This window comes from Rhinoraja longicauda, chromosome 25 (genome assembly GCF_053455715.1).
Source record: "Rhinoraja longicauda isolate Sanriku21f chromosome 25, sRhiLon1.1, whole genome shotgun sequence".
In the NCBI taxonomy this organism is placed as follows: Eukaryota; Metazoa; Chordata; class Chondrichthyes; order Rajiformes; family Arhynchobatidae; genus Rhinoraja; species Rhinoraja longicauda.
In genome coordinates this window covers 22,431,829-22,444,766 of record NC_135977.1, presented here as the reverse complement: position 1 = coordinate 22,444,766, position 12,938 = coordinate 22,431,829, and the positions used below count along the sequence as shown (strand labels likewise).

The 12,938-nt window shown below is 36.6% G+C and overlaps 1 protein-coding gene across 1 annotated transcript in view; it reads right to left on the bottom strand.

Annotated features, from left to right (window-relative positions):
• Nucleotides 1-12,938, bottom strand: part of cfap251 (cilia and flagella associated protein 251) — a 52,817-nt gene that overhangs the window by 18,736 nt on the left and 21,143 nt on the right. The window contains exons 9-16 of the mRNA XM_078421167.1: nucleotides 12,304-12,348; nucleotides 11,281-11,495; nucleotides 7,286-7,480; nucleotides 5,183-5,433; nucleotides 3,383-3,534; nucleotides 2,359-2,520; nucleotides 1,096-1,280; nucleotides 270-384 (exon numbers count right to left, since the gene is read on the bottom strand). Of these exons, the coding sequence (XP_078277293.1) occupies nucleotides 270-384; nucleotides 1,096-1,280; nucleotides 2,359-2,520; nucleotides 3,383-3,534; nucleotides 5,183-5,433; nucleotides 7,286-7,480; nucleotides 11,281-11,495; nucleotides 12,304-12,348 (1,320 nt within the window). The remainder of the gene's footprint in view (nucleotides 1-269; nucleotides 385-1,095; nucleotides 1,281-2,358; nucleotides 2,521-3,382; nucleotides 3,535-5,182; nucleotides 5,434-7,285; nucleotides 7,481-11,280; nucleotides 11,496-12,303; nucleotides 12,349-12,938) is intronic.

Here is a 12,938-nt window from a genome sequence, read left to right as displayed (position 1 = left end):
TGATCAGCCATGATCATATTGAATGGCGGTGCAGGCTCGAAGGGCCGAATGACCTACTCCTGCACCTATTTTCTATGTTTCTATGTCTACATCAGCTAAGAAGCCCATCTACACTAGTCCTATTTAACCACTGAACCAGCATGAGTCCACAAAGAAATATTTTCAGAAACTTTCAAATACATCCTGAAGAATATTACAAAAGAAATCTCTCAAAGTGAAAACTGAAAATTGCAGCACAGCTGCAATCATTATTGTAGATGAATGTATACCTTGCCATCTGTGATATAGGCTAAATAACCAACTTTAGGTTCATTGGTGCTTGAGAAAGGGAGGATCTTTATATTTTTTAAAGGAGATTCATAGATCGGACCTAATACCGTCTTTCTGTGGAGAAAGAAACAATTTAAACACATCAGGGTAAAGAGAATTGCACGATGTCAACACACATCAGGTGCTTAAATGACAAAATTGCAATCAATTTCTAATCAACAATATACCAAATGAGCACGAGTTTAATTGGATTAATAAACAAATCACAATGAAATAAAGATAACAGTTGCTTTCTCCAAATCATACAAGGACAGAGATCAATTCCACTTGAATTGATACATGAATGTACATTGACTCTGTAAAGGTTATCCAAAGAACTAAACAACAGATGTAAAATTAACATAAGAAACAGTAGGTTACAGTTCCCTTGAGCTTTCCCTGTCTTTCAAAATGACAATGAGTTATCTTGGATCTCAAATCCACTTTTCTACCCAATCCCTACATTTTTTGTTTCTTATTTCAAAACATCAATCTCAGACTTGAATTTTCTCAATGACCACTATAGTGGGGAAAATACAAAATATTTATGAGTTAAAATATATTTATCTTTTGTAAGACACAAAAGTGCTGGAGTAACTCAGCCAGTCAAGCATCATCTGTGGAGGGAATGGACAGACGCTATTTTGGATTGGGTCCCTTCTTCAGACTAATAGCAGTTTAGATGAGAACCATCAGCATGGTCCAGTTGTCAGGTGAATGCCTTGAAAAGATTTGTGTTTGACGCAAAGTCATTGTGCGATGTATGAATGAATGGGTTTCACAAACCTGCACATTTTGGTTGTGGCGTTGTAGAGTTTTAGTTTATACTGGTCGTTGGCTGTGATAATGAAACTCTCTTTAGTGATCGGTGGATACCAGGCCATGCACATGGGTATAGCATTTTGTTCTATTCTCTCACTACTCAAGATCCGCAAATTAACCTCAGTACCATTTACCAGATCATATTCTACCTGAGGAATTTAAATAAAACATTTGTTAAATGAGGTGTACAGACATTATTTTCTTATATCTTTCAAAACTTGAAAATAATATAGTCACTAATTAAAATTGCAGTAAAAGTGGACACCACAGCCACGCTTGGCCAGGCAACGCCGGCCAGGACAACGGACCTTCATGGTCAAGTCAAGAACCCTGCACTTACAACAACTGGGACTTGAAAACGCCACCAAACTAATGACTCTGTATACTGTCTCAGCGTACTATTGCCATACACTTGTACTGTATCTGAGATGCATATCTACGATATATTTAAGTGCTTATGTATAGTGATACTTGTACTGAACTGTATACAAAAATGAGTTTCACTGTACCTCTGGACATGTGACAAATAAAATACCATTGAACCAAATATAAAACAAGAAATGGATGAAATGAAATAACAACGCTTACATTGTACTATCAGATAAAGAGTAGAAAACATAATAAAGAATCATAAAATCACAAAGTCAAAACAGCATTGAAATAGGCCCTTCAGCCCACCCTGTCCATGCTGACCAAGTTGGCATTATGGGCTGGTGTCATTTGCCTGTATTTTGCCCAGTATAATCAAAAATCTTGCATACTGAACATGCAATCTACAAATTATCCATGCTATTTAATTATGAAACTTTAGGAAGGAAATCAGAATGAGATGAACTCCAAAATATTTAAGTTAAATTAGGGGGATTCAGATGGATATCTACTATAAAATAGACCAATATTGGAAACATATCAACATCAAAACCATTTTTGAAAAGATTAAACAAGGATTTCTCGTTTACCTCCTGTTATTTTTCTACCCTTTCTAAATAGCGCAAAAGCTAATTTCATCAAATGAGTGACCAACAGATTTATGAAGCCAGCAGTGCACTTGCATATTTCTTACTTGGTTTATAACTTGATAGTAGGCAATTGCTCATTGCTAAATCATATTGACTGTTTTACTGCACATTTAATATTCCCTTTTGCTATTCTGGGCAATATTTTTAAAATAATTATTTTTAGTAATGAAAGAAGATACCCAAGATGGAGCATTAAACATTCACTTACCAGTACCCTGTCCTCTCCAAGAGACAATAGTCTGGGTTGGTTTTCATCCAAATATATCCCGAACATGAGAGTTTTAATTGGTTTAAAGTGTGCATTTTGCCTTCCTAAATACATCCAAGAATTCTTGCGAAAATGAAACACTGTCACTGTGATTTTACTATCCTGCAACACAAAGAACATATTAATGCAAGAGCCATTGAATCATCCGTGGTTTACTATTTATCTGGAATAAATTGTTTGTTGGACAATACAAGTTATTACACAATTTATCCAGAACATTTTTGAATATATCAATACAGTATTGGAAGTCGGAAATTAAATGTTAATACTGTATTCAGGAGAAACTACTAATAATCATCTCATAAAGCTTTTTATTCAAATGGTTGACCATATAAAACCACAATTTTCACAACCGATTATCTTGCTTCCATCCTATAGAATGTGCAACAACTATAACTTTACAGTTCCATGTGCTCAGCACAACCTGTGGTGTTTCACTGAAACATTTCAATTTGTAAATTAGATTGGTCTTCTCAAATATTTTAATTACTAGAAAGATGGTGTAAATTTCCAGTATGTCAGATAGTGATGTCAACATCGCAGATAGTGAGTCGATGCAAGACACTCAATTGAGAGGCGAGACACAATTGCAAAAGTACTAGTAACTTCAATACTTTATTAAATTACCGTTTCCTCAAGTGTAGATTTACATGAACTATTCTTAATTTGTTACATCTTAATTGAGCCCACCCTTGCAGGTACATAATGTTCACACAAGCACTTTCTTGCAAGTGGAAATGCTAGAATATTTTAGAACATGTTTACAGAAGGGCTTAAAATTATTATAACTGCGTGTCTCTTTATCAAGATTTATGTGGTTCGAAAGAACAAAGTAAAATTATATATATTTAAATTATTTCTAAAAAAAATGTATAGCCTATTTTATATTTGGATGGTCAAAAAAAAAAAGATTATTTCTGGATTCACTGCTTCAATTACTTGTAAAAATATTTTCAATACTCACAACTGTTGCCAGGTATCTTGAGTCATGTGAGAAGACAATGTCAGTAATAGCATCTTTGGCGTACTGAAAAGGTTCGGAGCGCACATTATTCAAAGAAAGTGCATCAAGGATGTAAACACATCCATCAGTAAGTCCAACTCCCAACAGTGAACCTATGGAAGTAGGGAATTTGTATTTTGCCGAAGAAACACGTTTGGAATTAAATTATTTAACAAAATTTCTTTCTCATTCAAATATGAATTTAGTTTTGAGATGTGTGGAAAAGGAAATATAGTGTAAACCCATTATCAATTTATAATTGACATAGGTCATATGCAACACCTACAGACAAATCTCGTTGGAACAAGTTTGGTTCTCACAGTCACCAGTCATTATACTTATCCTCCATAAAGCTCAGTAATGCCTCTACTTCCTCAGCAATTTGAGGAGATTTGGCACGTCATCAAATGCGCTATGGAACCTCTACATGTGTATAGTGGAGAGCTCACTGACTGATTGCATCTCACCCGGTTCAGTAATTCAAGTGTCCAAGAATGACTGCTCCATTGATATGAAATAAATCATCAGTCTAAACATATATTTATGCCTATATGCTCAAGAAAGAAGGAGGCCACAGAATGTACTGGACTTTACCTGGTCCATCACATGGAATAGTCTCCCCACCATTGAAAGGATCTACAGGAAGCACTATCACAAGAAGGAAGGTAATATCATCAAAAGCCCACACCACCCATGCTCCTATGTCACTGATGCCATCAGGAAGAAGGTACAGGAGTCTGAGAACCATTACCTTCACGTTCAGGAACAACTTCTTCCCATCAATCATAACCCTACTTCCGCACCAAGCTACAATGGACTTGACACTACTAAAGTTGCAGTACATACTATGACTTGCACTATCCAATATATATCCAATATATATTGCTATCCACTTGCAATATATGGTTTATTGAAAATAACTGATCATTTACTGTATGTGTGGTGTTGCATTTAATATGCCTATAAAGCACATCAAATGCTACAACAGTCTATATGACAATTAAACACCTACATGACACTCATGCCCATACTTACCTGTGGCAGATGTAGGGGGCATAGCTTGTAGCCAGAAGTGTACTGTTTGCCAGCAACATGGCCTGAGAGGCAGTGGGGCCTCCCATGACACACTGCCCCTAAAATTCCCTTGCAAGCTTTGACATCTGGGAAAAACATTCTCAATTTAAATATCTATAATATATTTAATAAAAATGATTTATCTTCCACTTTACTCTACTCTCCAGCCCTGCAAGCCTATTGAAATCAAATTTTTGATATATCAAACCAATCAAACGATCAAAAAATTAAAACCCCAGTGGTTTGAGTGGTCTGAGGCATCTCAGCAAGATTGTGTTCATCAGCTGAAACCCACAGAACCTACTGCATGTGTCAGCAAACTCCAGGACAATGATTCAAGGGATTGAATAATCTACTGTTCTTTAACCTAGGACCTAGATGCAAATCTAACTCTGGCTGATCAATTCAGTCATTACTAACAGGCAAGATCTATCCACTACCTGACAAACATGAATCACAACGTCAAATTCAAGATAATTAGCACTCAATTAGAACTTTCACTGAAAGAGACTAGCAGTAGTGAAACATTAAAAAATATGACATTAGAGTACCAAGGGTTCTTGTTTGGGATCTTTTGAATAAGCACTGCTTTTACACCCAATACGACATCAAAGACCTTGATACTGACCGTGAATGCTTGAAATACTAAAAACTAAAATATCTACTCGTTAAATTTATTGCTCATACCTGCTTTATTATAGGTCAGACATTGAATAAAGTTCCCAGTTCCAAACAGCCTGCTGCAAATAGGTTTCTTGTTCTCATAGTCCCAGACTTTCAGAAGTCCGCAATAGCTTCCCATACAAATGAGAGGCAGAGAGGGATGACATGCTATGGCATGCAATGCTGCACTGTGCTCCTGCAATAACATTTCAAGCTTGCACCCATCTCCAGTTACATGAGCCACTGTAGCGTCAACTGTCGACACAACAAAGTTTCTACATGGAATAAATGGACAAATAAAGTACATTTTAGTACTTATGTGATAAGTGAAATTTTGCTTTTTTAAAAGGTAAATAGCTTGTTCCACCTTGAGGAGACACAATAGTTAGGCTGTGTTTCTTTTCCCTGGAACAACTCAGGAAGCTGAGTTGATAAGATGCATAGATGAGTTAGATAGGTTTTTTTTAAGGAAGAGGTACAAAGGTAAGGGGGCATAGTTTTACAGTGAGAAGTATGAGATTTGAAATTAAACTTACAGGTTAGCATTGAAACAGGCCCTACAGCCCAGCGAGTCCAGGCTGACCATCGTTCACCCATTCACACTAGTTCCAAGTTATCCCACTTCACTTTCACATTTACTCCCTAGGGGGCAATTTACTGAATCCAATTAATCTACAAACCTGCAAGTCTTTGGGATGTCGGAGCACCTGGAGGAAACACAAGTGGTCATAGGGACAATGTGCAAACTCCACACAGACAGTACATGAAGTCAAGATCGATTCTTGGCCTCTCTGAGGCAGCAGCTCTATCAGCTGCGTCACGTTGGATGTTTGGGTACGTTTGTTTTGTTTTTATACAGAACATGGCTGTTATCTGGGACAATGCCAAAGGAAGTAGTGGAATCAGATACAATTATTCCTTTCAAGAGGTAGCCAGGCACTTATATAAGCAAGTCAGAGAAGGGTATGACTCCATGACTGCCATTTTCCTGAAATTATTTGCACACCCACTTGCCTGGTATTGTTCTCTTTGCTCCAGCACATTCTCTGGCATGATCCGTTGATAAGAGCCAAGTTCCCATCACTCTGGCATGGCTCAACATAACATAAGAGCTATCTCAATGCAGACAGCTGTATGTACTAAGAATTGTTTTGACAGTTGATAAGTCCCTGACCCCAGCCTCCTGTACCTATTGGTTATCAAAGATGTTAGTATTTAACATTAAAAACTCTAGCAAATATTTAAAGTATAGCTGCTTACTACTTTCCCAGCAACAATTTTCTTCCAACGATTTGAATGGGGAACACTGTGCTTGCACAGTTTAAACTGGCACAGGGACAGCAAGGTTTCCCAGTCTGATGGTTGGGAAACTAGCAGAGGTTTATGCTGCACAGGCTGAACAAGGAATCCACCAGTGCTGCAAAGGACCTTTTGTAGCTAGCTTAGGTCTACCTTAGCATTGGAAACTGGGACATCCATGACAATACCCAAATAAATCCAGTCGCATATGGACAATCGGTCTGCTGCCTCATCAAGCTTGTGCGAATAAATCAGAAAGCGCTGGAGGAATTCAGTGGGTCAGGCAACATCTGTGGATGAAATGGTAAAGACAATGTTTTGGGTTGAGACCCTTCTTCAGAATTTGAAGTCTGCAAAATTGATCAGTATGAAGAAAGTTCCTGACCCAAAATATCATCGGTCCATTTCCTCCCCAGATGTTGCCCAACCCACTGTTCTTCCAGCACTTATTGTTTGCTCAAGATTCCAACATCTGTAGCTCCTCGTGTCTTCAAACCTGTGTGAATGCTTTCTTTGTCCATATGAACCTGATAACAACATTTTACTCTCTCTTTCTCTGCCCTTACTGTTTATTTTTCCAATAGAAGCAATTAAACAATTCCTATAAAATAAAGTCAATGTTAACATTGATGCATATCTGAAATGAAAAGAACAAATACAGGATAGAAAAGATAAGCTTTAAATTATTGCACTATCCTGATTTATGCATAATATTCCTATGAATTAAAAGGTGTAATGCTGCATATAATTAAGAAATTATTACATAAAGATTTTTAAGCCATATTATTTAATTGTGTAGCAGTTAAATAAAGTATTACTGTTATTAACCTGACAACAAATTGTTGAGCTTTGATGGTAGACTCTGACGGGTAAGAGGATTTCTCACTCGCTTTGCGAGCTGGTTGACTGGAGAAGGAAATTGAATGGATGGGTCCCAGATGTAAATTACTGTACCAATTAAGTAAACAAATTTCTTCATCATAAAACCTGATGCAACCTTTGACATCACCAGTCACAATGTACCTGTAATAAATATTAAAGATCCAATTACTATCGAAAGAAATATAATAAGTTTACAACGTATGAACACCCACTTACCCTTGCCTTAAATAATATTTCAACACACTCTATATTCACAAATGTAAAAATATCAACATTTGGGTCATCACGTTCATTTGTATTCATCCCTCAGACTGAGGAAGCACCAAATCAGTACGCATCCACTTTGAATGCAACTGCCTTCAATTCTTCAAGAGATTTAGTCCTTTAATCCAATTGAGGATGTTGGCTGGAATTGTTCATGTGCCACCTTCGCTTCTGCCAACATTTACTCAGGCAGATGTCATTCAGTTCATGTGCCTGCAGCTGTGACAGAGGCTACGTCAGAGGTCTGGGGTGAGGTTTACAACATTTCTTAGATGTCTGATACCACAGGCTACTGGTGTCATAGAATATAGAACAACGCAGGAACAGGTCATTTGGCCCACATGTTCATGCCGAACCTGATGCCAACTCCATTTATGCCTCACTCTGTCTCAGCCAGGCCAGCAGCATAATCAAGGACAAGTCGCACCCTAGCCACTCCTCCCCTCTCCCATCAGGCAAAAGGTATAGAAGTGTGAAAATGCACACCGCATTCAGGGACAGTTTCTTCCCAGCTGTTAGACAACTAAATCATCCTACCACAACTAGAGAGCTGTCCTGAACTACCCCTTTGATGATGCTGGGATAATCCTTGATCGGATGTTGCTGGCTTTACCTTGCGCTAAATGCTATTCCCTTATACTGTAAATGGATCGATTGTAATCATGTATTGAGTTTCTGCTGACTGGTTAGCACGCAACAAAAAGCTTTTCACCATACAGCGAGCAGCGTAGGTTTACTCGGTTAATTCCCGGAATGGCGGGACTATCATATGTTGAAAGACTGGAGCGACTAGGTTTGTATACACTGGAATTTAGAAGGATGAGAGGGGATCTTATCGAAATGTATAAGATTATTAAGGGGTTGGACACGTTAGAGGCAAGAAACATGTTCCCAATGTTGGGGGAGTCCAGAACAAGGGGCCACAGTTTAAGAATAAGGGGTAGGCCATTTAGAACGGAGATGAGGAAAAACTTTTTCAGTCAGAGAATTGTGAATCTGTGGAATTCTCTGCCTCAGAAGGCAGTGGAGGCCAATTCTCTGAATGCATTCAAGAGAGAGCTAGATAGAGCTCTTAAGGATTGTGGAGTCAGGGGGTATGGGGAGAAGGCAGGAACGGGGTACTGATTGAGAATGATCAGCTATGATCACATTGAATGGTGGTGCTGGCTCAAAGGGCCGAATAGCCTACTCCTGCACCTATTGTCTATTGTACCTCGGTACACGTGACAATAAACTCAACTAAACTAAACTTAAACTAAACTCCTCTGACTGCACAAGATCTATACCCCTCCATTTCCTACATATCCATATACTTATCTAAAAGTCTCTCAAATATCCCCCAAAATCATTTCTGCCCCCACACCACCCCTGGCAGCGCGTTCCAAGCATCCACCATTCTCTTTGTAACATCTTGCCCCCCACATCTCAAGTAAACTTGCCCATCTTACCTTAAAGCTATGCCCTCTGGTCTTCGACATTTCCACGCCAGGAAAAAGGTTCTGACTGTCTACCCTAATGTGTCCCACGCACTTAAGCTTAAATTAAACAAGATGCATTTTTGACATAACAGCACAGCGCAAGAACTCTAGTCCATTTTATTCTGCTATTTTGTGCACATGTGTACTCTCTACCAGCAGTCAATTAATTTAGCATCAATTCTGGAATGGTACAACTACAGAGTTAACTTATGCTTTCAACCCTCATACTTATCCTCCAAAAGATTCTGGTACTTTGGGCATATTATTTCAATGCCATGCCAACTACCAATGGTAAACCGGAAATTTAAAAGTAAAATGTGATTTGAAAGCTGGATAAATTATGCAATAATTGCACAGCTGCAAGTCCTGTAAAATGTATGCCATTACTAATCATACTTTAGAACAGTTGATGTCAGCACTGCCAGTATGCAAACTAACCTAAAACAACATAATATATTTTTCATTTTTCATTTCATTTCATTTCATTTTATTTCGAACATGTTAAAAGACATCAATTAAAAAACAAAATAAACAAAAAAACAGAAGAAATACAAGGAATTCCATCCACTACTTAACATGTGCGAAAAGGAGTAGGAAGAAGTGTGAACTTATTTAATCCTACCCTCATTACCTAATCAATATTTATCAAGTATCAGATATTAATACAAAAATACTCATACACCCTTATATGTTCATATAGATATACTTATTTAAATAATGATGTGTTATTATATGTAGACCCCTGGTGACTGTTAATCCCCCTCCTCACTGTACCTAGAAAAAATCATGTGTTTATATTTGTTTTTAAACTGGATGATGTTTGAACATTGTTTTAATTCCGCATTCATTCTGTTCCATAGCTTTACTCCACTGATTGATATAGAAAATCTTTTCATTGTTGTTCGAGTATTGCGAATCTTGAAATTTAATGTTCCTCTTAAATTATACCCCCCCTCTCTTTCATAAAACATTTCCTGTAAGTTACTTGGTAGCAAATTGTTTCTCACTTTGTACATGAATTGAGCTGTTTGATATTCCACAATGTCATAAAATTTGATTATTTTAGACTTTATAAATAATGAGTTGGTGTGTTCACAAAAACCAACATTATGAATTATTCTAATGGCTCTTTTTTGCAGTATGAATAGTGGTTGTAGTGAACTTATATATGTACTTCCCCACACCTCTATACAGTAACTTAAATAAGGTGAAACTAGTGAACAGAACAGAATGCGAAGTGATTTGTTATCTAGGAAATGTTTTGCTTTGGCCAGAACTGAAATGCTTCTAGATACTTTACTGTGGATATGTTTAATGTGAGATTTCCAGCAATTATTTTCATCTATTATCACCCCAAGGAATTTAGTTTCATTTACTCTTTCTATGTTAACACCCTCTATCTGTACCTGTGCTTGATTGTTTATTTTACTGTTCCCAAATATCATAATTTTTGTTTTGCTCAAGTTTAGTGATAATTTGTTAATGTCAAACCATTTTTTAATTTTGCAAAATTCTGAGGTGATACTGTCCAAAAGTTGCTGTAAATTTTCACCAGAACCAAGAATGTTAGTGTCATCAGCAAATAGGATGAATTTCAATATTTTTGATAATTTACATATATCATTGATGTAGATGATGAAGAGTTTAGGACCCAACACTGACCCCTGGGGGACTCCACACACAATGTCCAAACATCCAGACTGATATTCTCCCATCTTCACGAATTGTTTCCTGTTCTTTAAATAACTTCTAACCCACTCTAAAGCCAACCCCCTAATCCCATATAGTTCCAATTTATTGATTAATATTTCATGATTTATTGTATCGAATGCTTTTTTTAGATCAATGAATACCCCAACAGCATATTTCTTTTTATCTATAGAATTTGTGATTTGTTCAATGAGTTCAGTTAAAGCTAGTGATGTTGACCGGTTACTTCTGAATCCATATTGACTATTAGAGAGTAAATTGTGCTTATCTATGAAATTGATAACGAATAACTTTATTCTCACAAAATTAAAAAATATATAATGTTCAACTTTAAAATGTGTGATTTCTCAGATTTTTTTGGGGGGGGAGAACAATAATCAAACACGTATATTTCACTATTCTAATTCAATTTTGAGTGACTACAATACAGATTAAATGCACATCTGATTTCCATAGCGATTCCCTGATGAAAACCCATCTCTCCCTTACCTGTCCATTACAGCGACCACTGTAATACCATCATTCTGTAGCTTCATGAGTTTTAAAGGTTTTTTCTTGTATAATTCCATTGCATCAAATTGACCATGAGCTGTTCCAACAACGTCCCAGATAACCAAATTCCCTGCAGAAGTGCCAGTGAGTACTTGTGAAGGAATAAGATGGAAAACTGAGTGACAGTAGATTCCCACAACTTTGTTAAATGTCTGTGAATGAAAAGGTCACAGTGATAAAGTTTAGAAAGTTAACAATTGAACATAAGTGGAAAATTGATACCCTTATAATCGTAACAATTGAATAAGCATCATTTATTTTCAAAAAGCAGGGGTTAAAGTGTTCTCTGTAAAAGGTTATATCTACTGATTAATAGTTATTTATGTAGCTTATATTATTGTTTGTTTTATATACATATAGCTCTTATCTTTTGGCTGAATGCCTTTCACCAAGTGGTATAATGGTTCTGCAGCCCCCATCAGGGTATGTTGGAGACTGCTCATCTGCCCATCTCATATGACTTTCCACTTTAGGGAAAGGTCAAACTTTGTCTACTTTGCTAAAATTAGGAACTGATCAAAGCAAGACTCAGATTTCTGCCTGTTCCCACCAAGTCACACAAGAGTCATTTGCTGACATTTGACATCACCATACCATCTTTCAACCCTGTAGATGTTGTAAGTGAGTTAACCGAGACATATTTAAAAGTACTGAGTAGTTCAAGAAGAATATAAGAAGTATAAGCACAAATGGGCCGCCCAGCAACTCATGCTTGCTCTGCTTTCAACTAATGGCTTTTTTTTTTACCTCAACAACTTTTCTGCACTGACCGAAATCTCCTAAACTCCAGCTTAATTTGATTTATGTTCATTTTAAACCAGGCATTTAAAAAAAATTTAAACAGAAATTTTATGGAGTAATTGGTTATTAGTTATTCTAGCCTAAGTTAATTTTTGACATGCCCTTTACATTTATGGCTTGTTTCAAGTTTTGATGTTTGAACATATTATCTGTACTTACTTCATCTGTAAGAATTGGCGATGCAAATTCCAGTTGGTTCTCTTTCTAAACGCAATCATTGCAGACATAGATTAAGAAAAAGTTGATAGTAAAAGAAATATAATTTTGACTTTTGAATTTGTACAAATACAAAGCAAAAAATGACAATCAAATTTAACTCCTAACGGCATGAGGCACATTTTATTCATATCAACTTTCAGTTTTTGATTACTGTTTATTAGGGATTTTAATAGCAGAACTATTGCTTGGGAAGGATTTTTTTTTAGTACATCCTTCACCAGACAGGTTTTGTATCCCCTATGAAAGGATTGTGATTACAGAATACATCTTCTATCTTAAATATGATCAAATAACTTCATCTAATGGATAGAAGGCATGACTTTAAATAGGGACTAAATTATATTCCATTTATCTATTACTTTCTAATCCATTTTCAAATGAAAACTTGCTCTTCAATACCAAAATGTAACAGAGCAGAGTGCAGAAGAGATTCACAGGAAAAATGTGATAGGAATAGAGAAAATGCAGAAGAAATTCATCAGGATGTTGCCTGGAATAGCAGGCTGTAATTATAAGGAGAGATTGGACAAGCTGGATTTATTCTCATTGGAGTGAAGGAGGCTGAGGGTGATCTT